The sequence below is a fragment of the Cucurbita maxima genome, unplaced genomic scaffold (assembly GCF_002738345.1).
Source record: "Cucurbita maxima cultivar Rimu unplaced genomic scaffold, Cmax_1.0 Cma_Scf00008, whole genome shotgun sequence".
NCBI lineage: Eukaryota > Viridiplantae > Streptophyta > Magnoliopsida > Cucurbitales > Cucurbitaceae > Cucurbita > Cucurbita maxima.
Genome location: NW_019272024.1, coordinates 1,025,820 through 1,052,872, shown reverse-complemented (window position 1 = coordinate 1,052,872; position 27,053 = coordinate 1,025,820). Strand labels below are relative to the sequence as shown.

The 27,053-nt window shown below is 36.7% G+C and overlaps 6 protein-coding genes across 7 annotated transcripts; 3 read left to right on the top strand and 3 right to left on the bottom strand.

The window, feature by feature from the left end:
• The first annotated feature begins 1,566 nt into the window (after positions 1 to 1,566).
• LOC111482714 (glycine-rich cell wall structural protein 2-like) lies at positions 1,567 to 2,274 on the top strand. Its single transcript, XM_023128639.1, has one exon. The coding sequence runs from the start codon at positions 1,625 to 1,627 to the stop codon at positions 2,120 to 2,122; it is 498 nt and encodes a 165-aa protein (XP_022984407.1). The 5' UTR covers positions 1,567 to 1,624; the 3' UTR covers positions 2,123 to 2,274.
• A 1,013-nt stretch (positions 2,275 to 3,287) lies between these two features.
• Positions 3,288 to 5,758, bottom strand: LOC111482712 (peptide methionine sulfoxide reductase A1-like). Its single transcript, XM_023128637.1, has 2 exons — positions 5,112 to 5,758; positions 3,288 to 3,708 (listed from the first exon to the last, which is right to left on the bottom strand). Exons 1-2 carry the CDS (start codon positions 5,673 to 5,675, stop codon positions 3,457 to 3,459), a joined length of 816 nt encoding a protein of 271 aa, XP_022984405.1. The 5' UTR covers positions 5,676 to 5,758; the 3' UTR covers positions 3,288 to 3,456.
• Positions 5,759 to 7,589: 1,831 nt separating this feature from the next.
• LOC111482715 (flavanone 3-dioxygenase 3) lies at positions 7,590 to 9,780 on the top strand. Its single transcript, XM_023128640.1, is given in 3 exon segments — positions 7,590 to 8,370; positions 8,372 to 8,628; positions 9,207 to 9,780. Coding segments are annotated over 3 exon segments (1,146 nt in total). The 5' UTR covers positions 7,590 to 8,055.
• A 1,952-nt stretch (positions 9,781 to 11,732) lies between these two features.
• LOC111482710 (pre-mRNA-splicing factor CWC25 homolog) lies at positions 11,733 to 15,660 on the top strand. The gene is given in 6 exon segments (XM_023128634.1): positions 11,733 to 11,830; positions 11,833 to 11,925; positions 11,928 to 11,970; positions 13,390 to 13,528; positions 13,626 to 13,790; positions 14,728 to 15,660. Coding segments are annotated over 6 exon segments (1,371 nt in total). The 5' UTR covers positions 11,733 to 11,784; the 3' UTR covers positions 15,613 to 15,660.
• Positions 15,661 to 16,721: 1,061 nt separating this feature from the next.
• LOC111483472 (NADPH-dependent diflavin oxidoreductase 1) lies at positions 16,722 to 24,134 on the bottom strand. 2 transcript variants are annotated; one of them, XM_023129705.1, is made up of 13 exons: positions 23,897 to 24,134; positions 23,507 to 23,653; positions 22,888 to 22,965; positions 22,700 to 22,804; positions 22,421 to 22,512; positions 21,976 to 22,154; positions 20,786 to 20,883; positions 19,409 to 19,483; positions 19,212 to 19,322; positions 18,088 to 18,219; positions 17,841 to 17,960; positions 17,488 to 17,704; positions 16,722 to 17,414 (listed from the first exon to the last, which is right to left on the bottom strand). In XM_023129705.1, exons 2-13 carry the CDS (start codon positions 23,642 to 23,644, stop codon positions 16,885 to 16,887), a joined length of 1,875 nt encoding a protein of 624 aa, XP_022985473.1. In that variant the 5' UTR covers positions 23,645 to 23,653; positions 23,897 to 24,134; the 3' UTR covers positions 16,722 to 16,884. The 2 variants fall into 2 exon arrangements, with proteins under 2 accessions (XP_022985473.1, XP_022985475.1); XM_023129707.1 differs by lacking the exons at positions 22,888 to 22,965; positions 23,507 to 23,653; positions 23,897 to 24,134 and having other exon boundaries at positions 22,421 to 22,535; positions 22,700 to 22,796.
• Positions 24,135 to 24,614: 480 nt separating this feature from the next.
• On the bottom strand, positions 24,615 to 27,028 carry LOC111483484 (probable transcription factor At5g61620). The gene is made up of 5 exons (XM_023129723.1): positions 26,488 to 27,028; positions 25,908 to 26,119; positions 25,739 to 25,816; positions 25,463 to 25,591; positions 24,615 to 25,211 (listed from the first exon to the last, which is right to left on the bottom strand). The coding sequence occupies exons 1-5, from the start codon at positions 26,843 to 26,845 to the stop codon at positions 24,906 to 24,908; spliced, it is 1,083 nt and encodes a 360-aa protein (XP_022985491.1). The 5' UTR covers positions 26,846 to 27,028; the 3' UTR covers positions 24,615 to 24,905.
• Between the last annotated feature and the right edge of the window lie 25 nt (positions 27,029 to 27,053).

Sequence of the window (27,053 nt, the reverse complement as noted above, 5' to 3'; positions counted from 1 at the left end):
TTTATGGTTTAAGGATTTCTTGAATTAAAAATTTTACGAACCAAACAATTAGGTTTGAATCTAAAAAATAACTTAATCCGACCAAACTTAACTCATAAACATTTTTACATCAAAATTAGCTTAATAAATAAAAATTTGTAACTTAAAAATAAAGAAAATTTATAGAATGGGAGACAAAAATGGGAGACAAAAAAGGATAATAGATAGAAGAGAAATCCTTTTCAAATAATTTGACTTTTTTTTTTTTTTTTTAGATATGAAACTATTTTAAAGATAATTTGGATGATAAGGGTTTTTTTTTTTTTTTTTGTTTGCTTTCGATTTTTAGTGTTAATTTCCCTTAATTTAATTATATATTATATATTAATTAAATTATATTAAAAAAATTAGAATATGATTATTTATCAATTTATAACTATACATTTCATAAATAAAATTAAATAAAAATACAATCTAAATCCAAAAGTTTAGGGCACAAAGATTGATGTTACGTCACTCAACTCCGACTCTAGAGATATTTTTCTCTTTGAAAATTGACCTTATCAACTAGCTTCATTAGATGAGCATATACATCCATACAACAAGTTACAACCCCATTTTTGGAAAGAGAATTAGACCCACCTCAATATCCACTTTTCGTAAAGATAATTATATTATTATGATATGGTTTGTCATGAGCGGGTCAGGGAGGAAGAAGAATATAATCTATATTTCAATAATAAATTTCCATTACGGATATTCTTAATAGATGACAAGGCTTAACTTAACAGTCTCTTGCATGACTCATTTTTCGTGCTTAAATCTACCCAAGTTTGCATCCCGAAAATAAGGGAGAACCCACCTACATGCGCCTACTGGTGCTCTCACAAAAACCTAAGCCAGTAACTGGCTAAGATTCGTTCCTTCCGTAAAGTGCAACAAGCAATTAGGTCTTGCTTTTATTTGATTGCTTTAATGTGATTGTATTCTTCCCAAGTTTGGAGTTGCTCTTAGTTGGTCGGGTAGCAGGCCTGCAGACCCATTTCGTTGCCATAGTTTTGGGTTCATTAGGTCTATCTTTTTTATGCCAACACCCTGTAAATGGAATTAAACGAAGTATAACCTTTTTTAGGAATAGAGTTTATTCTTTCGATACAAAATTACAAAAATAATAATAATAATAATAATAATAAATAAATAAATAAATAGTGCATACATGAGAAATTGTGAATTGTCATCCATTAAAATTTATTATTAAATGTGAACAGACCAAAATAATTTTAAATTTTTATAAAATCAAATCAATCAAACCAACTTGATTTGGTTGATATTAAGGATGTGTTATTTTATTTTTGTTTTTTTTGTCATCTTATATATTGTAATGCTAAAAATAAATATTATTTAATAACTTTTATTTTGGTGTTTTTGTGGGGTAAAATTGTGGAGTATGGACAAGTGCACTCAACGGGAAATAATAATGAATATTAAAAAATAAAATAATAATTAATAATAAAAAGAAAAGGTGAAAAGTACGTCACAGGTTTCACTATAAATGCCACTTCGACGATCACCACCACAACACAAATCCTCTCCGCCTTCCAATTAACAATTTCAAATCTCTCTCTCTCAAAACCCCAATAAAAATATGAAGAAACCATCACCATTTCATCTCTCTCCTCTCTTTTTCCTTCTCTTCTTCATCACAGTTTCCTCCGCCGTACACGGTCGGAAACTGCTCAACTCTCCAGACATGTATTGGGGATCGCCCAATGGAGGTGGGAACCCCACTGGGGGCTATGGCTCTGCCCATGGTCCTAATTGGGACTATAATTGGGGCTGGGGTTCGAGCCCTGGGAGTGGCTGGGGTTACGGGTCGGGTTCCGGTCGCTCCGCGACTGGGTTCGGGAAAGGTTATGGATATGGATTTGGTTCAGGGTCAGGTTCGGGATCTGGATATGGGTATGGAAGTGGAGGTGGTGGGGCTCATGGTGGTGGATATGGGTCCGGAAGTGGCTACGGTAACTCTGGCGACAGTGGCGATGGTGGCGGGTACGGTGGTTCGAGTGGCGGCGGATATGGCAATTCGAGTGGCGGCGAGTATCCTCCGTCAGCCGTTACGAAGGACAAAAGCAGGCATGGGTAGAGAAAATGCATGTGAATGGATAATGTTATAAGCTCTAATTATATGGGGGGGAAATGCGAGGATGTAAGGTTAGCCTTAGCTATCTCTAATTATAATATGGTTTGTAAGCTTGTTTAAAGTTTGCCCATATATGAGTCACCCTATTATAGTGTAGTACTATAATATATTTTCCATTTTCCATTTTTTTTTAAAAATTTGCTCGTATTTGAAAGGCTGAATATTAAAAACACTCGATAGATATGCATATATGCAAATTCAAAATCGTTAAAAAAAATGGTCATCTCGCCTATGACACTAATCGAATTCAAGAACACTGATCATTTAACTAGTGACCATGAACCAAAATACTAAACATTTAGTATGTGATAAAAAAAATCAAAACGCTAATCATCTGGCTGACGATTATGAACCAAAATACGGTTCATCTAGCTTGTGATCATAGTCATACAATGAATCGATTCATTAAAATATAGTAATGTACAATACACGAATAAATGACAACATTAAAGTTAGTATTGAGATGAACGTTGACATAAACACTACACTCGATGAATCAATGAGGCTAGAGACGAAAATTTGGCTTTTCTCGAGCTACGTGCGGCTTGAGTAAGCAATTTAGATTATTTTTTTTTTCCTTGGTTTTTTTAAGAAAAAGTTTAAAATTCAAAATAACATAACAAGTATAGAGAGAGAATATTAAGGGAAGGTAATAAATATGGTAAGTAAAAATATTGATAAAAGAGAAAATGGACCTAACCAACCAACCAACCCAAGTTGCCCACTGTCAACTGGGCCATGGAGCCCTAGGGTTTTGTACAGGCTGGGCTGTCTTCAAAATAAATATCATTCCATATCAATTTTGGCCACTATTGTTTTGTTCCTGATATTTAAGAAAATTTAGGTTATTAAAAAAGAAAAATTCAATATTTAATCCATTTAGTATCTAAATTTTAAGTAACTTAACATAAATTACGACCCTATTTCGAAGGTTCGAATCACACCCGTCATCCTATATTACAACTCCTCAAATAATCTTTTTTAGAAAGGATCTGTACGATCAAATCACGAGTCTAAAAATTTAAGTCAATGTATTACGGGAAATTTAATCCTCTATCAACCCTAAAAGAAAAAAATCCAAACTCTGAAATCAAACTCGAATCAAAGATTGAGGGAAAGCATCATTGCAACTACAAATTGGTTTATTATTAAAGCCAGACCAATTACAGATACATACATACGTTCAAGATTCTTATGACAAGCATGTGGGATAGAGCTTGCAGAATACCATAATCTTGGAGCTGGAAACTAAATATTACCTGCCAAGACCAGCTTAACTAACCATAGCATCTGATCGGGTCGTTACAGCCTTTAGCAGTCGATTGCTTGAAGCCGAATCGGCCTCCTTTCTCGAGATATTGCTGATGATATTCCTCGGCTCGGTAGAACTTCTTGGCAGGAAGAATCTCAGTCACAATCTTCCGGTTCAATGACTTCTGGTAGCGTTCCATTGATTCCAGAGCAGCTTTCTCTTGTTCGGGAGTGTAGAAGTATATGCCAGATCTGTATTGTGTTCCCACATCATTTCCCTGTCATCCAAACATTAGCAAGTAATTTGAGATGCTGGTCGGAGTGGGGTCCATCCCCTGAAATCACTGATTTGATTGAATAATATAATGGTCCAACTCCACCGCTAGCAGATATTGTCCTCTTTTGGACATTCTCTTTCGGATTTCCCCTCAAGGTTTTTATAACGCATATGCTAGGGAGAAGTTTCCACACTCTTATAAAGAATGCTTAGTTCTCCTCCCAACCGATGTGGGATCTCACAAATAAGATCACATAACACAAAAACAGACCAACAGTGAAATAATCCCTTGCTATTTGATTGCTATATAAAGGAAAATAACTTAAAAACAAAGGAACAATGGAGATATCCTCCAAGTTCATACAGTAACACAGGCTCCAAGAAAACGGAAAGAAACCAACACCAAGAAAGCTGGTAAACTCTCCTACTCCATAGACACAATGTAGCACTCGAGTAAATGAGGGATACATGAATGAATTGATACCACCTCTAAATGAGAGCAATCTGAAGGATAGAATGACTAAGAAAAACTTAAAAGAATTGAAAGTTACTACCTAGAAACTCTAAAGTTAAATATAATTTGCTTGGGGCAATTCTCTAATGAGTGAAATATTCCTATGAAATATGTGAGTGAGAACAAAAGATGCTGAAAGGACCCGTGTTGGTTCGTGAGGATAGTCTTCACTCTTAGAAGTAAGTAATTTGACCATGTCGTAGGGGATGTAAGGAAATACTGGGAGCCATCAGGTGCCGAAGCCGAATCCCGGGCATGAGGGCTAATACTACTGTCCCTCACCCCCACATACATATGTGTTACATGTACCAACAGTCAGTAGATCAATTCCCACTTTTTACCCTTCCTTGCATAAGTTTTCACTACATGAGACCTCTCGATAAAGTAAATGGGGTTTATCCTTCCAAGCTCAACAAGCCACAAGAAGAACTCAACTTCCCTAGAATTTAACGTTTCGACCCCTACCCGCACGGCCCCAATGAACAACCAACGAACAAAAAGGGAGCAAAAGGGCATCGAAGAAGGAATATAAGCACTATTCATGGAAGTATAACAAGACAATGAAAAGGAAATATGTCGATCAAATAGCCTAAAAATACACAAGTTGCATACCCAACTGATAATTACATAAATCTTAAAGAAACAAGGCAAACATTGAGACTAAGGATTCACATAAGTGCCATTTGAAACACATAGGAGCTCTAACCATTGGAATAATGTCCTTAATTTTGAAAAAAAAAATCGGAATCTTGATAATGTCCTTAATTTTCCAAGAATCCCAAAAAGAACTACCAAAATAAAGGTTGCCCAGTAGAAATTTCAAACGAAACCCAAAGAATTGAGACAATTACCATACGACATCATAAAAATTGGTTAAGAACTCAACCAACCTGCCGATTAAGAGTAGTGGGATCATGTCGAGCCCAAAACGCATCAAGCAGAGACTCATAGCTACACTCTTTAGGATCATACTGAACCCGAACAACCTCAGAGTGATAGGTCTGCCCCGTACAAATATCCTCATAAGTCGGATTATGAAGATGTCCTTGAGAATAACCGACCTCCGTTTTGGTGACACCCGGCACTCTCTGAAACACCAATTCGACGCCCCAAAAACAGCCAGCCCCAAATTGGGCGAATTGCTGGCCCGGCGCCGGAATATCGTCGTCGGGACCCTGCGCAATCGCCGAAGACTCCGCGGAGGCCTCGGAGGCTCTGGAGCCGAATCCGAGCTTGGTCCAGAGATTCATGGAGGGCCCTTTAGAAGAAACGGGTCTGAGGGTTTTGGGGAAAGGGGAAATGGGTTTGATTGCGAAATTGGATTGGGAGAAGAAGGGTTTGGAGAAATTGGGAGAGGGTTTTGGGAGGGAAGAGGAGACGAGAAGTAGCAGAGGAGGAAGGGTAGAAGACGATGAAGAAAAGGACGCAGAGGGTAAGGCTAAGTTTCGGAGCATTGTGGAAAGAAGGATGGGAGGGAGACGTGTTGGAATGTTAAGCCTTGTTCCTCAAGGGATGAGCCTCTGATACGAAATTGTTAGGGCCACTGCCATTTTCAGGAACATTTTCTTTTTTTTAAATAAAAAAAAATGTCTCTATTTTATTTTAGATTTTTATTCGTTAAATTCGATCATTAATTTTATTCCTTCAAATTAAAAGTTATTAAATAAATAATATCTTCAATTTTAAAATTTTTTAAAAATCTATTAGGGATTTCCAGATCAAATAGTCATAAGTTTTATTAACCATTTTTTCATTATATTAAAATATTTTTTTAGTCATAATTAACATATTTGAGCATTTATTTAGGTTTTTATTAAATTTATCCAAGTAAATATCTCTTAAATCTATCCGAGTAAAATGACTTATTTTATGTAATTATGATTCTAGTAAATGTTTTATAAGCTATGATATTGTGATTATCTTAATGTATATTGAGACGAGTGAAGAACGACAAAATAGATGCATATCTATATTTGTATTAGATAAAAATATAGATAAGGATTCATTCCTGACGTAACAACATTCTACCGTCTATGGAAATATTATTTTAAGGAGTTTGTTATTAAAGTACTTTGTATACATATTAATTTTTAGTACATATTGATTATACAGATGTAAGCTCATCAATGACGTAACAACTTTATAGGTTAACATAATAATATAAGAGTATTTTGGGTGGATATAGGTTCAAACATTTAAGATTATAATGAAGTAAGGTCAAAATGGAAATTGGGGCATTGCAATGTGAAATGAAGGCAATGGATTGACAAGGCAAAGACTTTATTTGTATTTTTTATTTTATTTTCCCCCCTTTTTTTAATATATTTTTGACTTTTTGAATACAAAGAAAGAGGGTATCATTTTATGTGGACGTCCAAGTGCATGGGGCAATATGAACCAGGATCCTTTTATAATAAGAAAATATCTTGTTTTAAAATATTATTCTTTACTTTTATTTTTAATAAAAAATTTGTTTGGTGGATAAGATTTAGAAAATTTATAGAGAAGAGTAAATAAATTCAAATATTATTTTAATTTAGGTATTTTTGGTTTAATCAAGGTTGAATAATATCTAATTGGATACTATTTCAACCAATTAAGAATTAATTAAAAATAAATAAATGATATTAGCTCATGGATGAACTCTAAATTTGTAAATCCATAAAACTTTTTTTACAAAGTAAAATAATGACGTGTCAGACGAAAATAGTTTCCGGCGCACCTGGACACAAGCATCAAGGTGGACAAAAGCTCGGTTCCGCGTAGAATTTTTCATTTGAAATAACAAAAAATAAATATAAAAATTAGAAGGAAAAAAAAACTCTTATTCTTCTCTCTCTCTCTCTCCCCTTCCTCATTTTACTCATAACCGCTTCTTGCAAAGCGGTGGCTCCCCCATATTTATAGCTTATTATTATGAGATAATTATTTTTTAAATTAAAATTTCATAAATCTTAACCACAATTCTAGAAGTCCTATGATCTTCTTAAATGTTCTTCTGTTTTATTCCTATTTATTACTAAACCAAAATTATTAAATATTTTGAGATCACTTAAACTTCATTAAATTAACCCAAGTTTCTAATTTTGTTTATTGCATTTGTAATTCCATGAGGATATTCTTTTTTTTTTTCTTTTTCTTTTTTTCCTCTTGGTGGATGTACTAAGTTTTGTTGTCTTATATTAGAGATTTAGAATTTTTTAAGGGATTGGTTTTTTTTTTTTTTTTTTTTTTTAAATGGTAATGGAAATTACCCTAAAATGAAATTATAAAAGTATAAACTCAACTCCAAAAATCACAAGCGGAATGAATAAGAAACCTAATGGTTACAAAATAAAAATTATTCAACTAGATCATATAAGGTTGAATATTCCACAATAATCGTGGGATGCTAAAGGATACAAAATAAAAATTATTCAACTAGATCATACAAGGTTGAATATCCCATAATATTCGTGGAGCATATAAAGGACATATAAATTTAAAGTACTTACCCTCTGTAAATCCAATGAAAAATGTGCAGCTAAAAGATGGGTAACTAAATATAAGATAGACCTAAGTTTTGTCGGGAAAATAATTGAAGTTTAACAAGTTACTTCAGTCCCTTTTGTTTGTGTTCCCATCCCATAAAGTAGAAACAAGTTCAAGTTATGCTAAAAGTAATGTTTTGGATCGTAGTTGAAAGCTCTTCAAAAACCCCCTTTTCACTGGATATCCTTTTTTGGTCTGCATTCAAAGCAACAAAAATACGGCGGTTCCTATATAAACCACAGTATTAGTCTTCCTTCTATCTCATCTTCTCATCTCCTTCCTTTCAAATTCAACCTTCAAAACATGGGGCTAAGAGGTGAGAGTTCAGGGTCATTTTCCACAGGACAGACTGCACAAGAGAAAGGCTTAAACTATGTCCCTAATGCTTATGTGATTCCTACCCCACAGCGCCCGAGTTTGTCCCCAGAGACCGCCATTGTTCCCATCATTGATATGGCTTCTCTAAGATCAAATGATTCAGCTGAAAGGTCCCTCGCCATTGAAGCGCTCAGAAAAGCTTGCATTAGCCTCGGCTTTTTTCAGGTAAAGTTTCAATTCTTTACACTGATTCTAGAAACTGGAGAGATTTATATTAGCTACCTATTAACTTCAATCTGTTTTTCTTCAGATAATCAATCATGGAATCAGCAAAACGGTGATGGAGGAAGCACTAAGCCAAGCCAGGGAGTTCTTTAACTTACCACTAAAGGAGAAGATGAAGTATAAGTCAGATGATGTTAGCAAAGCAGTCAGGTATGGAACAAGCTTGAAAGATGGAGTAGACAAAATAAAGTTTTGGAGAGTTTTCCTCAAACACTATGCTCATCCATTGGAAGATTGGGTAGACTCCTGGCCCACCAATCCACATACTTATAGGTAACTCAATATTTTAATTCTCCCTCTCCACTTCTGACCCAATTTCCATTCTTTTTCTTTTCCTGATTACAATGCAAAATTTACTTACATGTGAAGGCTGTACAATGAAATTCAACAGAAAGATACAATAAAACCATTGGACCGCCAAAGAGATCACCGCTATGCATATGCTGACGCCTATGAACCAGAACTTCAGCTAACAATGTTACTTTTAATTATGCTAACATTGAGTATGGTCTAAAAGTTTGGACTCTTTTTATGCATACTCAGCATACTTGAGCATTCTTCTATAATGAACCATAAATATAGGACTTGAATTGCACTCACCAATAAATGACAATCAAAACAGGACAGAAAGCACTACTTACCGACAAAAATATGGACATCTCTGATTAAAATATCAATATAAAAATCACCCCCCCCAAAAAAAAACTATTATTTAATCTCTTACTTTGAGAAAACCACATCAGTTAAAATTTTATAAGATCCTAGGTGCATATTTTCTTCAGAGATATGTCCTTGTGTTTTACGTGTATATATATACATATTATATATATGTATGTGTATGACCGTTTCAGGGAAAAGATGGGACAATACACCAAGGAGGTGAGAAAAGTAAGCTTAGAGATAGAGGAAGCCATAACTGAAAGCTTGGGTTTAAGACCATACCTCAGCAGCAAAATGGCTGAAGGAGTCCAGGTAGTGGCAGTAAACTGCTACCCGCCATGTCCACAGCCAGGGGTCGCACTTGGGTTGCCACCACATACAGACTACAGCTGCATAACCACAATTCTACAAAGCAGCCAGGGACTTGAAATCATGGACCGGGCTGATGGGAAATGGAAGATGGTTCCTAATGTTGATGGCAGTCTGCAGGTCCATGTGGGCGATCATGTGGAGGTTCTAAGCAATGGGCTTTACAAGGGTGTCGTCCACAGAGCCATTGTCAATTCTGAGAGAACAAGAATCTCCATTTCCAGTCTACACAGCTTGGGAATGGACGAGAAAATGAAGCCTGCAGAAGAGCTTGTGGATGAACAAAATCCTATTAAGTATAAAGAAAGCAGCTTCAATGATTTTCTCAAATTTCTCTCCAGCAACGATCTTGCAGAAGGAAAAAGCTTCATCGACACACTCAAGATCCAGAATTAATCTTCAGGTTTCAGACTGATGATGCTTGAATCAAGTTTATCTTATTATGAAGGTGATAATATATTAATTACAATAAAAGTAGGTTGCATAAGGAAGAAAGGAAGACAAAAAAAAAAAAAAAAAGAGTTTTTCTCTTCAGCGATTGGTAGCATAGGATCAAACAACTTTTCCTCCCTTTTCTTGTGTGCGCCCAATAACAGAGCTATTTTTTATGGGGGTCTGAGATTGTTACCGGGATTGTCTCAAGGGTTTATATGTTTTTTTTAATGCTTCTGTTTTCACCACATGTTATATGTGGTGTTTGCTCTCTTTCTTAATATATATACTAGATTATTTTTCATATGCATCTGCACATGACTTATTCAATTTTTTCCTTTCTTGTTTTCAATTCATATCAAATGAATATTATAATTTGAATAATTAAGCATCTACTCTCTAAACTTCTAGAGTAAGAATCGATTAACGTTTCAAGAGATATGAAATCACTTAGAAACGCTTCGTTAAACACTTGGAAAGTCGATCCAAACATACTCTAAATTCAGTCGATTAACAACGATTCAAACTTAACTTAGTAGTAAGACATTAGTTATCATGTCAAAGATGGATGTTCTATTCTCGTTCAGCTATTGTTGAACTCGAAAAGGAAAAAAAAATGCACAAATCAACTTAATTTATGTCGTACCTGAAGTACAATTTAAACATGGCTTGGATAGTCAAGCACTTGTCAGCTGAGAGATTAGATATCAGATACTTGAATTTCGACTCCTATATGCAATGTAGTATATACGCATAGATTATATAATTTTATCATGAGCAAGTGAATACAAAAGGCTTAGACAAAGTCAGATTCGAGAAAAGTCAAGTTAATTACCGATTGATGTGCTCGGCCATCAGTCAGGACATTTATCAAACAGATTAGTAGCAATTCTTCTTGCTTCGGCTACATTTTCTCCCTGCCGTTACCACCATATCTTGCGCACCGACACACTTTCAGTATCATTCTCTCCTCATCGCGAAAGAGAAATTTATAGAAAAGAGAAAAATGTACCGATCGACGAGCTGGAACCGTTCTCCAATGAATACTACTCGCATTCGGCCCCGTCCTCGAAGTCAGGGCAGGCGTCGCGATTGTGCTCGTCCTTTGACGGCAATGAGCTGCCAATGAATGATCCGGTCGCCGAGATGGTGAAGCGAGAGAAAGCGCGAGTCAAGTTCGCCGAATCTGCCGTTCATTTGATTCCGCTCGTTTTGCTTCTCTGCACCATTGTTTTCTGTTCATCTCAAATACAGGTAAGTGAAGATCCGCAGGTAGAATTCGAATTCTTCTCCTTGGAATCTTTCCTTCCCAGCATTGATTTTTCCTGTAAATGAAAGAAAATTTCCCTTTCTATAACTTAAAGCATTCCACTAATCCATCAAATTAATCTATTCCTTTCCTAAAGAAAAACAAATTGTTAATTTACACCGACTCCAAATTTTAAGAATTATAATTTTTTATTTTTATTTTTTACGTGTAAACTGAACTTGACAGATTTTTTAGTTCAATGAATCTCTTATTTAAAATATATATATATATACCAAAATTATGAGCTAAACCTCACAATAAAATGAATATTTTGAGATAGATTTAAAATAAAAAGATTATGAGTTAGATTTAAAATAAAAATAAATTTGAGATGGATTAAACTATACTATAAGCATTTTTATGAAAAACATTATAAATTTAGTTTTCTTTTTAACTTTAAATATTATTTTATGAGATAAATTCTTGACCATTTAAAATTTTTAAAATTAATTATTCTATTAAATATAAATATAAATATACATTTTATGTATAATGCGAAATTTTGAGTCCAAAATATCAAATGAATTATAGAAAATTTGATCGCTATAAGAAGTGGCAGCGGCGGCGATGGCGGTGATAGTCCAATTCAAAAATCGAATTCTCCACCTCGTGTCGGTGGTGGAAAATCTGATCCTCAGTTTGAAACTTTAGTTCGAGACATGTCATTAAAGTTCTTGAATAAGAAAGGATGGCACACTGACAGTCTCAGAATATAGAGAACGTGTGGGAAGCGGAGCAAAAGCATGAGGCCGAGCAGAAGAAGTTGGACGAACTACGCGAGCAAATCCATGAGGAGAAGGAGGCCAAGAGTTTCGTCTTCTCCAAGATCTGGCCGGCCTCGATTCGTATGTTTTATCTTCTATATTGTTGTTAACCGTTTTAATTATGCATTTGATTCATAGTCTATAAGTTTCAAACCCGATTCAATCTCTGAATAGATGAGGATTGAAAACGTTGCGTAGTGTTAAAGATATTTAGTAATAAATTATAGTGTACCATATATATTATATTTGATATTCTATTATAAGACAAATATTAGATATTTGCCTTATTAATATAGATATCTTTTCCTTTTATTGTTATTTTCATTTATTACTCTTCCCATATTCTTGTAATTTATTTGATTATAAATAAGATAACTTTCCTACCATTAATCAAACATTATTATGGTATCAGAGCGTTCTCGGTTTAACAACACAGATTCTTTCTTTTCAATAGCTTTTGAATCCTCTAATCTTCTTCTCATCCACCCCTACTTGGCTTTGACGCTTCTTCTCCACCACTCCTACTTGGCTTTGACACCGTAGGGGCAGTCTTCATGGCTGCCACAGGCGGAGCCGATTGATTACTCTTCGGCTCCACCCTATTGACCTCCAAATCACCTTTCGTCATACTCTGTACATACAACCTCATTTTTTCCAACACAAACGGTTTTCTCCTTGGCCAATATAGTCTCTCTCATTTTCTTCCCAATCAACCCTTCATCTTTCTCAGAAACCCTAATCTCAGAATCCTCATCCGTGTTATCTTCAGAAATATACGGAATCTCGACAAGTCCATCAACCTTTTGCAAATCTGGATGCCGCACTGGCCTCTTCGCCAACCAAGTTGCCATCGCCCTTCCTGCCAAAATTGGCTCCTTCACCCAACTAATGTGGCAACTCTTCCGACTGCCCATCTCGCCAAAATTAGCTCCTTTGCCCAATGTGGCGACTCTTCCGGCTTCAACATTGTCTTTGTCCCTTGCTCTAGGTTTTCCCCTTCTAGGGTTAAACATATTCTCACCAAAGCCAAGGCAGTATCGTTGCTAAGCGGGAATCCCTCTTCATGGGTTAGACATATTCTCGTCTAAGCCAAGGCAGCATCATCGCTAAGCGGCGATCCCTCTACAATTTTCAATGGCCAAAAAGGTGTTTCTCTACGCCTCCTCTAAACCAGGTTGTTGACATCTTCACGAAAAGTATTTCTCAACCTCTTTGAATTATTAAGATTCAAGTTTCACGTTCGTTTAAATCTGATGTTTAACTTGCGGTGGGGAGTTAAAAATATTTAGTAATAAATTATAGTTTACCATATATTATATTTAATATTTTATTATAAGACAAATATCTAATATTTACATTTTCTTCATATTTTTATAATTTATTTGATTATAAATAACATAATTTTCCTCCTGCGCTTTAAACATTTTTCCAGATTAGGGTTAGGACAAGACTATGTTGGTTTGAGCAATATTTAAATTCTGGACGATATGGCTTTTACAGGAAGCAGAAAAGATTGGATTTTCTTTATGAATCGGGTTTGGCAGTCGGGAAAGGTAGCAATTCCGATGGATTTAAGAGCCTCGAAACTCTACCTACTACATCTACTGCTCCGGCTGCCACTGAACCATCTAGTTCCAAGGTACAGTTGCACTCGCTGTTAATTTGTGTGCTTTGGCTATCTCTTCGTGGTGCTCAATTATGACTTTTTTTGTTGCTTTCTTGTGTTGTTTCTGCAGGAAGCCGCTGCCCCCGGTGCTCTGTTTGAGGATAAGCCTCATTCTGCAAATGACGCATGGAGGAAGCTCCATTCTGATCCCTTGCTCATTATTCGGCAGCGTGAGCAACAAGCTCTTGCACGCGTAAAGAACAATCCTATTCCGATGGCTATGATTCGCAAGACTGTAAGTTCATTTTTTCCTTTGTGCTTTTTTTCCTCCTTACATCCCTTTAACCACTATCAAGTTCTAGAACTTTTACTGTTCTAACACGGGCTATGGAAATTATATTGAAATTTCCCTTTTCCATTCATTATTTTCTTGAGAAAATTTTTGAACGATGTTCATGAACACTTTGTGGTAAAGAAAGCTGGTGGCTTATCTTAATTCCAAGTTATCCTTTGAGTTGATGTAATGGATTTCTCTGCATTTCTCACCCTGTCGATAGGAGCTAGAGATGAATCTATGATCAGAAAGTTTCTTTCGGTATATCTTCATGACTAGTCAATCGTGGCAAAAGTGGCAGCTTGTTGATAAGAAATCAATCCAAGAGAAAGCTTTGATACCAAATGATAAGGAATCACTACAAGGGAAATAAGATTCGTATTACCTTGTTGATCGATACCAAATGATAAGGAATCACTACAAGGAAATAAGATTCGTATTACCTTGTCAATCGAATATCTCAAGGTAAGAACACTTATTTGAAATTCGAATCACTCTACAAGCAAGATGATCATGTCTAACTTAAATGATTCTAAACATGCAATCTAAACTATATAGAATTGCAAGGAAACTTAGTCATTTGCTAAAGGAAAGCACAAATGCTCATTTTCTGCATTTGTCAAGTCTCCTTACAAATACAACATACATCGTTCTATCTTGAGCCTAAAGCTCTGATACCAAATGATAAGGAATAAGAGATTTCCCTTGGGTTGATTCCTTATCACATGTTAAACAATTCCCCTGACAAATAATGAACTGCCATATCAAGAATGTTCCTGTACAATAATTTTCATTCTTGTAATAGAATCTCAGTTTATCTCATGATCGTATTATCTGCAAGCTCTTGTTTGACTTGAAAAATAGATCTGAGGTATTTTCTTCTTTAAAAATATATTAGGTTGAAGCGGAAAAACACAAGGACAAGAATCCTGATGACAAAAGAGAACGGATGAAGCATCGCCATAGTAAATCAAAACGTCGTAAAGATTCTTCTCCAGAAAGGGAGTATGATTCTGAAAGTGCCAGCCCTGAGAGGCAGAGAAGGAATCATGATTCTGAAAGTGCCAGCCCTGAGAGGCAGAGAAGGAATCATGATCGTGACAAGAGTTCAAAACGTGATGTTCGTTCTTATTCAGAAGATAGAAGAAGCAAAACTGATTATATGAATGAGAGGGATCGTGATAGAGGCTCAAAATTTGATCAGTCAGATCGAAAGACGCCCAAAAGAAATCCTCATGATTATTATGCAGAAGAGAGACATCATGACAGTTCAAAGAGAGACAGAGATTCTTATACTCGCAATGAAAAGGACAGTAGAAGAGTGGGGGAATCAAGAACTTATGAACCGAATGCTTCTAAAACTCCTTTCGAGCCACGCCATAAGCATCGTAGGCCTGCTACCAAGCTTTCAGAAGAAGAGCGTGCAGCCAGGCTGAGTGAGATGCAGCAGGATGCTGAGTTCCATGAAGAGCAAAGATGGAGGCGTTTGAAGAAGGCAGCCGTGGATGATGCACTGGAAGCCGAACAAAATGCAGTGCCCTCGAGCCGAAATTTCTTAGACACTGCTCAGAAACGTATGTATGGTGCCGAGAAGGGAGGAAGCTCAACGATCGAGGAGAGTATTCGTCGGAGGGCATACTGTTCACAGGGTAAATCTGAAATTGAAGCCAACGCTTTTAGAACGGTAATGCACATCACTTGTATACTTTGCTTGTGTTTATTGTTTAACAGCATCCAATGTGATCCAAGTCATGTTGATCACATTCATATATGGTTTGTTTAAATTAAATTGCTGATTTTTTTCTAATGATACTAAATTTATGAACTTGAATCACATTTTAATCTTCATGCCATATTTGGTTTTAGTTACTTTATTTAAAAAATTTTAAATTAATCTAGCTCATTTAATCTAAATATTAATTGTGTGGCAATAGGCCGTGTAGACCTGGGCTCAAATCCCATAAATTTTAAATTAATCTTGCTCATTTAATCTTAATATTAATTGTGTGGCTGTAGTTTAGTGGGGAGAATTTCACGTTGTAGCTGTAGAGATTTGGGCTCGAATCCTAGCCGCCATCTGACACATAATAAGATTATTCAGGAATACACATTGAATGCTAAGATTAATTGAGTTTCTGGTAGTAGATCCCATAATCAAAAAAGTGTTTGTGATTGTTCCAGAAGAAATGAAACAAAAGATACGGTAGAGCTAGGATAGTTATTGTATGAGGTCTACCCAATGCTAGATGCAGAGGAGCATAATAGATCGATATGAACATCATGAGCTGTCCCGTAATAAAACCTGTTGTTGCTGATACTTTCTTTTCGGTTCCTTCTTCCATAACCCGAGCTCAGAGAAGGAAGAGATAAGAAGATTTTAAAATCATCACAAACCTCCTTTTTCTTTTCTATTGCAATTTCTGGATTATTATATATATGATAATTTTTTTCACTTTCCATATATATAGAAATAGAAACAAATAGACTAGAAACGACATCTCTTATCTCAATGACACCACGGGATATTAAATGAATAGAATATAATGAAATAGAGCCACTTTGAGGTTATCTATGAAATGAGGCATGGAACGGAGCCACTACGAAGAAGTTTCGGGAGTTACAAAGGAAACCTCGAGCTCATATTGGTCATGGGTTGAGAACGGGAATTGAATTCTCTGAAACCTAATTTACTGTTGTTCCTCAGTAGCTCAGTGGTAGAGCAATCAGCTGTTAATCGATTGGTCGTAGGTCCGAATCTTGACCGTTAAGAAATAACCCATTCCATTCCCTGTGTCTTTGCCCTAGAGACCTAGGCTTGAATCCAGCCGCCACAATAGTAATTAGCACATATTCACAAAAACAAAGATTTATATTTTCTTTATGGTATACGGATTCAATTCACAATGGTCCGTTTGATTATAGCATTCAAAAGAATATAAGATGAAATACAACAAATTCCCATGTTATGTCGGTATTCTTAAATCTTTTCTTAAAGAAAGTCCGATTTTCATAAAATATGATCTTCCATGTCAAGCTTCTCGCCTTCTCTTCTCGGTCAAGACCAAGCTTCAACATGGTATTTACCAGCCTTCTCCAACGCCCTTAGCCACCTTACTGCAGATTCCCGTGGAACCCGAGTTTCTTTTGATATAATTTCCTCGAAAGTTGACCATACATCTGCAGGCATTTTTGTGGAAGAGCCTGCAACATATACAGCAGCACCATCCTTAAGCATGTTCCAAATCTTTTGACTCTGTTCAAGCATCTTATGTTGCACGTAAACCTTCCGCGGTTGATCTCTGGAAAACGCGATATAAAAGCCTCCACCTTTCTCCTCTGATAGTACTCCGTGATGTTTCGAATGCGATAACCAGAAATCTCGATATAGGAAGTCGTTGTCCTCATTTCGACAACCGAAGAAAAACAAAACTGGAGCAGTTGACATGGAGGGATTCTCCATGGACCTTTCCTCTACAAATCCTCTGAAGGGTGCACAACCTGTTCCGGGTCCAACGAGAATCAAAGGAAGAGATGGGGATGGAGCGGGAAGCGAACCCTTATGGAACCACACCGGAATACGAACGCCTGTATCAAACATATTCATATATACATCAAGTGTGCTACATAAATAACACATGCCGAGTTCTATTTTACGTACATTGTTCGGGATCAAGTCCAGCAAGCCAACTCGAGCAAAGACCCAACCGATTCCTTTTATAAGGTGTCGTCCAAGATACTACGTTTACGGTTAAGTGCACCTGATTCGGGTGAGCTAAAGGGGAAGAAGATATGGAGAATGATCTTGATTTCAATGGAGGAACCAACTGAACCAACCAATCAAATGGCATTTTCACAGAAGGGAAATCTTCTAATACCTGTAGTATTACCAAGACAGGTAAATGGGATAATTTCATCTTCTAGCTCTCTATTGGGTATTATATCTTAAGCTAAAAGAAAAATGTAGCACAAATATTTGGGGCAGCATGCATTTACTTAAATGTTTGGAATCACCTCAAGAACACTTCTTCGTTCCTTTTGATTGTACTGATATAAATCATCTCTTCCTTCAGGTGACGCAAAATATTGAAGTCTTTCCTTTTCATGTGGAGCTGTTGCATAGTAACTCATAACCTGCGAGAAAAATTATGTTCGGGAATATAAATGAATAAATAAAACAGAAGCAAGGTTGTAATTTCATCTGAACACCATGAAAACAAAATGAGAGAAATGAAAAAATGAAGAGGTTCGAAGGACTTGCCTCGAAAAAATAGCGTCGAGGAGAAGCTGATGCAATATCCATTGTCAATTCAATAAAAGTTTTCAATTTGATAGGAACCATTTGGGTAGCAGTTGGGATGGGATCCTGTTTGCGCCTATTTCTAGGAGAAATCTGAAATTAGAAGTGTTATTTGGTAAGTAGAAGATTTAATACAGCAACCTTTCATATAATGTTAAAGATTAATGTCGACAGAGTAAGCCTCATAGAAACATAAACTTTCTTTGTTTATTGCACATCGGTTGGAGAAGAAAATGAAACATATTTTATAAGGGTGTGAAAACCTCTCCCATGCAGACGTGTTCTAAAAGCCTTAAGGGAAAGTCCAAAGAGGACAATATTTGCTAGCGGTGGGCTTGGGATGTTATAAATGGTATCAAAGCCAGATACCGTGTGATGTGCCAGCGAGGAGGCTGAGTTTCGAAGGGGGTGGACACGAGGCGGTGTGCCATCAAGGACGCTGGGCCTTGAAGGAGGTGGATTGGGGGGTCCCACATTGATTGGAGAAAGGAACGAGTGCCAGCGAGGACGCTAGGCACTAAAGGGAGGTGGATTGTGAGATCCCACATCAGTTGAGGAGGAGAACGAAACATTCTTTATAAGGGTGTGAAAACCTCTTCCTTGCAGACGCGTTTTAAAAATCTTGAGGGAAAGTCCAAAGAGGACAATATCTGCTAGCAGTGGGCTTGGGCTATTACAAATGGTATCAGAGCCAAACACCGTATGATGTGCCAAAGAGGAGATTGAGCCCCGAAGGGCGGTGGACACGAGGCGGTGTGCCATCAAAGATGTTGGGCCTCGACGGGGGTGGATTGGGGGGTCCCACATCGATTGGAGAAGGGAATGATTGCCAGCGAGGACACTGGGCACCAAAGGGAGGTGGATTGTGAGATCCCACATCGGTTGGGGAGGAGAACGAAACATTCTTTATAAGGGTGTGGAAACCTCTGTCTAGCACATCGGTTGGGGAGGACAACCAACCACTACCTATTTTCTAGCACAAGTACATCACACAATGAAAATAGAATCTTTGAGTATTTCCCGAAAAAAAAAAAAAATTGAAATAAGATGATTCAAGAATTTACAAACTGATAAACCAAACTTACCGTAATAAATGATTCAGGGTCCAAATTGCAACGTTGTATGAAATCATTTACAGCAGCAGGGTTCTGACTGGGAAGAACCTCAAGGACATCACCAACTTCATATTCTATTACCTAAAATTAGTTCAAAATGCAATCACTGAGTCACATAAAAAAACAATAAAAAATAAGTAATGAAAAATTGGAAATTACCAACTTACAGAAGAAACAAATTCAAATTCAAAGTGGCGCACGTCCTTTCCAGAGCCTACTTTACTCAAACGCTGATTTTTTATCTACATGAAAAAGAAAATTGAGAATTTAGAATATGAAAGGGAAATATTGCTAAGAACTCTCAAGATAAAAATGAAATTTCTATTCCACAGAACTGAGACAAAGAAAGTAGGAGATGTAACATTCTTTGGTTGGAGAGGCGAACGAAACATTCCTTATAAGAGTGTGGAAACCTCTCCTTAGGAGACGCATTTTAAAATCCTTGAGGGAAAGCCTGAAAGGGAAAGCTCAAAGAGGACAATATTTGTTAGCAGTGAGCTTGGGCTGTTATAAATGGTATCAAAGCCACCAGGCGATGTGCCAGCAAGAACCCTGGCCCCCAAGGGAGTTGATTGTGAGATCTCACATCGGTTGGAGAGGGGAACGAAACATTTCTTATAAAGGTGCGGAAACTTCTCCCTAAGAGACGCATTTTAAGAACCTTGAGGGGAAACTCAAAAGGGAAAATCCAAAGAGGACAATATCTACTGGCAGTGGGCTTGGACTTGCTGTTACATGTCTTCCCTAGCCTTCCAAGGAAGATGACCCGTATACCACTTTGTAAGGTTTCTCCTTCTGATCGTTCCAAAAGCACAATACACAAAACCACCAATTTAAGAAGGGGTCTAATCCTCCTTACAACCATAGCTCCTAAGCTAATGACACAAAACATAACGTAACACAACATCAGACATCATATAACTAAACCCTAAACTCTAACATCAAACATCACAAAATATATTTATACTTCCATACAACATTTAGAGACTAATGGCATAGCGAATTCCTTCTCTGCCCTTCATAACATAATATAAGTATTTACTATTGGGGTCTCACATTATGAACTTTACATTTTATGTTTTCTTTGTCTAAGTGGTTGCCTTGTGAGAACCATTGAGGAGTACGCAAACTGATCCAAATACTCCTAAATATAAAAGTTATGTTCAGTAAGATGCTCACATGTATGATACTACAAAGCTAGCAAACTATATCTCGAATTCCCAACCAATTCTGTTCACTTAATCAATCACACCACAAGACATGCCAAGTTTTTCCTCATCAAGAATTTTGTGGGTTTTGCAAAGAAGTTTAGACAATGCGAATTATGGTTATCAGGAAGCTATCGACAATCACCTCGATAGGGGAAATGAAAAACTGGTTCACAAAGGTTCAAACCTGAATTCAGCTTCCATCCCATGATACCCATTGCTCTTGTATCACAACCATATACAAAAAAATCTATATATATATATATATATATATATATATATTGACTGATGTCAGAATTTGAGGTGAAATAATATGATCGATTAGCGGTTTAATACCATATTAAGAAGGCAATCAGGTTTTTTCTTTCCATGAGAAAATTTTCCTGGAGACATCAAGCGAGCCCTCTCAATTTGCATCTCCATGTTCTTCAAATCTAAGAGACACGAGGAATATCAAGTGGTCAATAAATTGTATGAAGGCTACTAAAAGATAAATTAGTATCACATTAATTGTATAAACAATTAGAAGAATGTCATTCACAGAATAAAAAGAAAAAATACACTTCTGTTCCCCAAGGTTTGACTTATATTGCATTTGGGTTTAAAGGCTTCAAATACCATTTTTGCTCCTTGTCGTTAATTGATTGAAAGTTGACAACAAAAACCAAAAATGTTAACAACAAGACCCCAAAAAGAGATTATTCCAAATTTAAAAGGTTGAAATGTCGAGTCTGAAACCTATGAGATCCCATATTGGTTAGAGAGGGGAACGAAGCATTCCATATAAGGGTGGAAACCTCTCCCTAGCAGACGCATTTTAGAACCTTGAGGAGAAGCTCGGAAGGGAAAGCCCAAAGAGGACAATATTTGCTAGCAATGGGCTTAGGCTGTTACAAATGGTATCAGAGTCAAGTTCCAGGCGGTGTGCCAACGAGGAGCTGGGACCCTAAGGGGGTGGATTGTGAGATCCCACATTTGTTAGAGAGCGAACGAAACATTCCTTATGAGGGTGTGGAAACCCCTCCCTAGCAGACACGTTTTAAAACCTAGAGGAGAAGCTCGGAAGGGAAAACCCAAAGAGGACAATATCTGCTAGCGGTGGGCTTGAGTTATTACAAAACCTCATGAACCCAAATATAATCTAAATCAAGTCTTAGGGACCAAAAGTATATTTATCTCAAAATAAACTAGAAACACAAGTAGATGCTGAACTGATCAGGTATCAGAAGATTTTTGTTAGTGTAAACAAAGTCCAGAACCTATAGCCATCTTTTTATCCACTATTTGTTCGCTTAGTGAAATCTAAATCTGCCATTAAAGCCAACATCTGAATTCTCCATTTTTTACATGGTATATTAACTGAACCAGGACAGAGGACCAGAAGTAGAAAATTCATCTTTATAAATTGTTATTCCATTGCATTACGTGTTTTGGATAAAAAATCAAACTTTCATTAACAAAAATGAAAGGATACAATTGACGTTTTATTGCACTCTTCATTATGAATATTCAAGAAACTAGCGTACCTGAGGTTAATTGTGAATTCATCTTCCCCACATTGTGATATGCAACTTGAATGCTTGATTGATCAATTAATGTGTCGCTCGAAAACATAAAATCAATGCCTTTCGGGAAAAACATTGGATTAGTATCACTCAATGAGCTCCACAATGATAACATCCAAGGATCTAGAGCAGCTTCATACCTGCCATAGAGCATTGATCTTTCAGATCAATTAACTTTCTATCGTTGAAAAAATGCTAGCACAGAAAGACATAGAAAACATTCAAGTAACTACAGTTGTAAATGTTGTCACTAACAAAAGAAAACCAATCCCTAATGAAACTTCCTATTGGTTTGAAGATCATGGCTGGATTACTTAAGGGGAAGGTAGATCAGACGGAAAGACACAGAAATAGCTTTTTCTAAGAATCATTCAACTAATAAATTAGTAGAATAAAGGAAGCCTACCCCGAATGGTGTTGATCATCACCTAAGCCTCTTTCCAGAATGGCCCTTGCTCCCAAATCAGAAAGTCTTTTGTCAAGCTTTTTTGCAACAAACTGTAGCGTACATTAGCAGGTACCTTAACATATAATACCTCAAAATTACAAGCCAATCAATTTCGAATCATCAAATTCTAGACTAGCACGTCTGAGATGCGTGAATGAAATAAACTTCGTAGCGTAGAAAAAAAGGGGGAATGCATGAAGTAATTTTACTTCCAAAGAAAAGGAGAAGAGATATTACATTATATTTTTGATAACTAGAATCACCTAATCCAAATACAGCATAAGGTACTCCCTTGAGCCAAGACTGATTTAAACTTCTTTGCAGAAGGAACCTCCAAAATCCCTGATACAAAGAAAATGATGAAAGTGTACCACAAAATAATAGAAAGAATATTTTTGGGACCCAAAAAATAAAAACTCATTTACCCTCATGGAATCTGGTGTTTCACCTTGGCCTGTGGTAGAGACGACAAAAATTACAGCATCCTCGCGAGGTAAAGAACTCTGAAACGTTAAATACAAATAAATAACTGCAGATTACTTTACACGCCATGATGGTAACAAGAAAGTTACTAGAGCAGGCGAAGTATTGCTTTGAACAAAGATATACAAAAGATCTGATAGATAAGCTAAATCAAATACAATGCAACTCCTAATATAGTGTTAGAAATTCAAACAATAAATTTTCCAGAAATCTTATTACTGATTAATTCAAACAATTTAACCATTATATCTCAACTGCTAAATTTCGAGCACTTCCTTCATAGTTCAGTTCTATCAATTTAATACCTATCAAAGCATTTAGAGTGTACTTGCCCCTTGCATCCATAAATTTGCTTGGGGCCTTACAAACTCTATCATCACTCATCAGGGTTGAGACAATGATTAAAATTCTTGTGAATAAAAAAAAAAGATTTGAGGAGATTATGTTTTCCTTACCACAACTGAACAACAAGTACACATATAGTTGGTTATGATTTAGAGATTCTAATATCTCATTTGTTAGAGACAAAACAAAGGGGATAATGAAAAGATGAAAACTTACAGCATCATATTCATCCATGGAAAGAAGCCTCACAACACAACCTCTAAGCTCAGCTTCACGGCCTAGCCTCTCTGCAGCATCTTGTGCATTGCCCGTTTGAGTTGCATACAGTATCAGTAACTCAGGTTGGTCTTTCATGTCTTTCACCTGAAAACAAAGTCAAACAATTTCAAAAAAAAAAAAAGGAAAACACAGATAATGTAACGATTAAGATTCTATTTTTCTTTCCAAAAATGATACAATCTTGTATTAAATGCAGCATTCGTTCTCGTCGGAAGTGATTTCCGGCGAGACAATTATTGCCTTAATGGGAATCGTCTCTTGACCGTTTTATATCTCTAAGCACAACTTTTCAGCATCGCTGGAAACAATTTTCTCTCCAAAACTTACCTTTTTGTGTCCGAGTGTGTGTGAGAGATCGGAAAACCGAGAGCGTTCGAAAGGAAATCGTGTCGGTTGGTTCACTGGGTATTTTGGGGGTTTCTCGGAGCGTTAGAGTGCTGTTTCGGAGGAAGAATCGAATGGAAGTAAGGCATCGACGTCGGGATCGCTGCGTCGAAGAAGGTTGACCGTCGGAATCGAAGAAGGTTGACCGTCGGAATCGAAGAAGGTTGACCGTCGGAATCGAAGAAGGTTGCGCTGCGTGACCGTCGTCGGAATCGGGGAGACGGAAATTAGGGTTTCGCTGTCTTGCGGGTAAGGAAGGCACGGGTTGGAATCGGGTCGGGTTCCCTCACATTCGGCCTCTGACCCAGCCCACAAACGAACACGGGGCGCGTTCGTGGTCGGCCCAACCGGATCAAGACGCTCGCGCCTGTAGCTCCGTTCCCGGCTTCGCACGCGTACACAGTATCGGCTCGGCTCGCACGTGCACGCCCTTGAGGGACCAAAATATGATTTAAATTACAAAATAGATACTTTTTTGGTCTTTTTGGTAATAATTACTCTAATACGGCACACCCCTAGATAAATACATAAAGTATAAATACATAGAGTATAGCGATATATTTAGAAGTTTAAATCATCGTCGATAGATGTAGAACGAAAAAAATATACATTCCCATTTAAACAATAAAAGGATTTCTAATTACAAAGTTATAATAAATTTGTAAGAATCAACTATATCGGAGGGTTATAACTTACAAGCAAGATCCATGTTCGCAAACATGGCACATGACTAAATTGTACATTAGAGATGGTCACACGAAGCAACTATTACCTATTTCGTAGAGTAAAAGAAGAGGGCAAAATAGTAAACTTACTGTTTTTTTTTTTAAAAAAAAACAGCTTTTTCTTAATCTAATCAACCTTCTTGGAAAAAGGGGGAAGAGAAATTTGAAAACACAACATTTTCAAAAAAAAAAAAAATTCCTTATATGTATTGTTATTATTACTCTTCTCATATAACTCTAATTGCTCCAGAAGTTTGAGATGACAAGTTTTGTGGCTGTGGAGATTGAGGCAGCCCAATCTTGAGTTCCAGGGCATCTGCCTCGAAATTAGAGGCTGCCACTGCTATGGCAGACGGCTGCAACTGCTGCAATATGGGCCTGCTTGGGGAGGTTCTTGGCGAAGGAGGAATGCCTGATGGATGGCCAGCCATCGGTGCGTTGGGACTCCTTGGGCTCTTTGGCATTGCCATGACTCCTCCTCCTCTTCCAATATTCACCAAAGGCAGTATTGGAACATTTGGGGATACTCCCACCTGCCCAAAACCAAATATTCCCATAAATCAAATCGAGTTGTTCAAGCACGGCTCACTAAATAAATGAGGTCGTTGATTCGATCCGAACCATTAGAAGTGTCTTTTTGAATTGAATAATATGTATATGTGAAGATTCGAACCATATGATTTGATATATTTACCGATAATACATGTCTTAATTAGTTAGAATTAAGTGGCGTCAAAAAATGCGAATATTTAATAAATAAATAAGCTTCTGAAAGGGTTCTTACCACATAAGGAATCCCATGCAAATTTGCAGCAGCCGAGGCTGCCGATCCAGTTGCTGGAGGAACAAAATGAGGAGCATCCAAACAAAGATGAGGGAATCGATTGATAAGTTGTGCTGGTAAATTATTGACCTGCAACAAAATTTATTTTCAGTAAATTAAAAAAAAAACATTTTATTTTTCAGAACTAAAATTACTGAAAATAGATTAAAAACAAAGAAAGGTTATAAATTTAATTTTCTTTAAAAAAATTGTCCAAGAATGTTTAATCTATTTCACCTGTCGTTGATTCTCAGAATTGTTGTTCTTTGGCAGTGACGTTTCTCCAGAAGCTTGGCAATCTTGGGGAACATTATTCTGTATTTTTAAAAAATAACATTAATAATCACAAAAAATTCGACAAAACTCGAGGTCGGTTTATATAAGCTCACGGAAAATTAAATATTACTTTGATTTCAGGCATGTCAAAAAGACTGGCTCTACGTTTCTTCTTTTCGTTAGCATGCATCTTCCTCAAAAAGTACTTTTGGGCATGACTAGCTACTTGGGTCGGTGTTCTTGTAGTTACAAAGTTCTTCGAAATCCCTCTCCAATCCCCTTTTCCGAGCTTCTTCAAACCAGCCAAAAACGTTCTATGTTCCTCTTCGGTCCATGGTTTTCCTACATAATACAAGTCACGTCAATCTAAAATTCTTATACAAATTTTCGAACAATCAAATTTTTAAGATCCGAAAATTTCCGGTTTTCTAACAATAATTAAGTTATACACGCCAGGATGAATATAATTTTTTTTCGAAATAGGCACCAGTTACCATCTTGATGGTTTGATCCCCACCCACAACCTCGTAATTATTTGAACTCAAAACAAAAAAACTACTAATTGTAAGAACAAATATAGTAAAAACACGAGCATAGATAATCAATAATTAAGGATCCTTACCATTAAAATAATAATAAAAAAAAGAATTGGAGAAACTAAACCAAAAAATTAAAATTAATAAAAGAAAATAAAATTTTAGCTTACGAACCTTTCTTCCTCTCATGAGCGGCTTTGCGTCTCTTGTTATGAATAAACCCATCGGAAAGATACCCAGCGTTGTCGGCGGAGGCGGAATTATCATCGGCGACGTTGTTCACGGCGGCGACGGCGGCGGCGGTATTAAGATCAAGAACATTATTGCATGAGTGAAGATTCAAATTCCCCATGCTGAGACTCTTCCTCATAGATTCGTCTCTGTTTTCCATTAAATTAACTCCAAATAACTTAACGCAATAATAACTACTATTACTATAATTATTATTCCCCTTCAAAAAATTACTACACGTTCGGGAATTATGTCCGTTTAATCCGCAATGCGAACATTTTCTCGGCGATTCCCTCACCATTTTCCCGAGAAACAAACAGACAAAAAGAAAATTTAACCCTAAACTGGTTTTTTTTTTCCTTCCTCCGCTTTCTCAATCAAAATCTGCAGCGAGAAAGAGAAAGAAAATTTGAACCGGAAGGAATTTTGCTGATCGATCGATCAACGAACCGCAATTCTCTCCCTTTCTCTATCTATCTATTTTTCTGTTTTTTTTTTTTTTTTTTTTT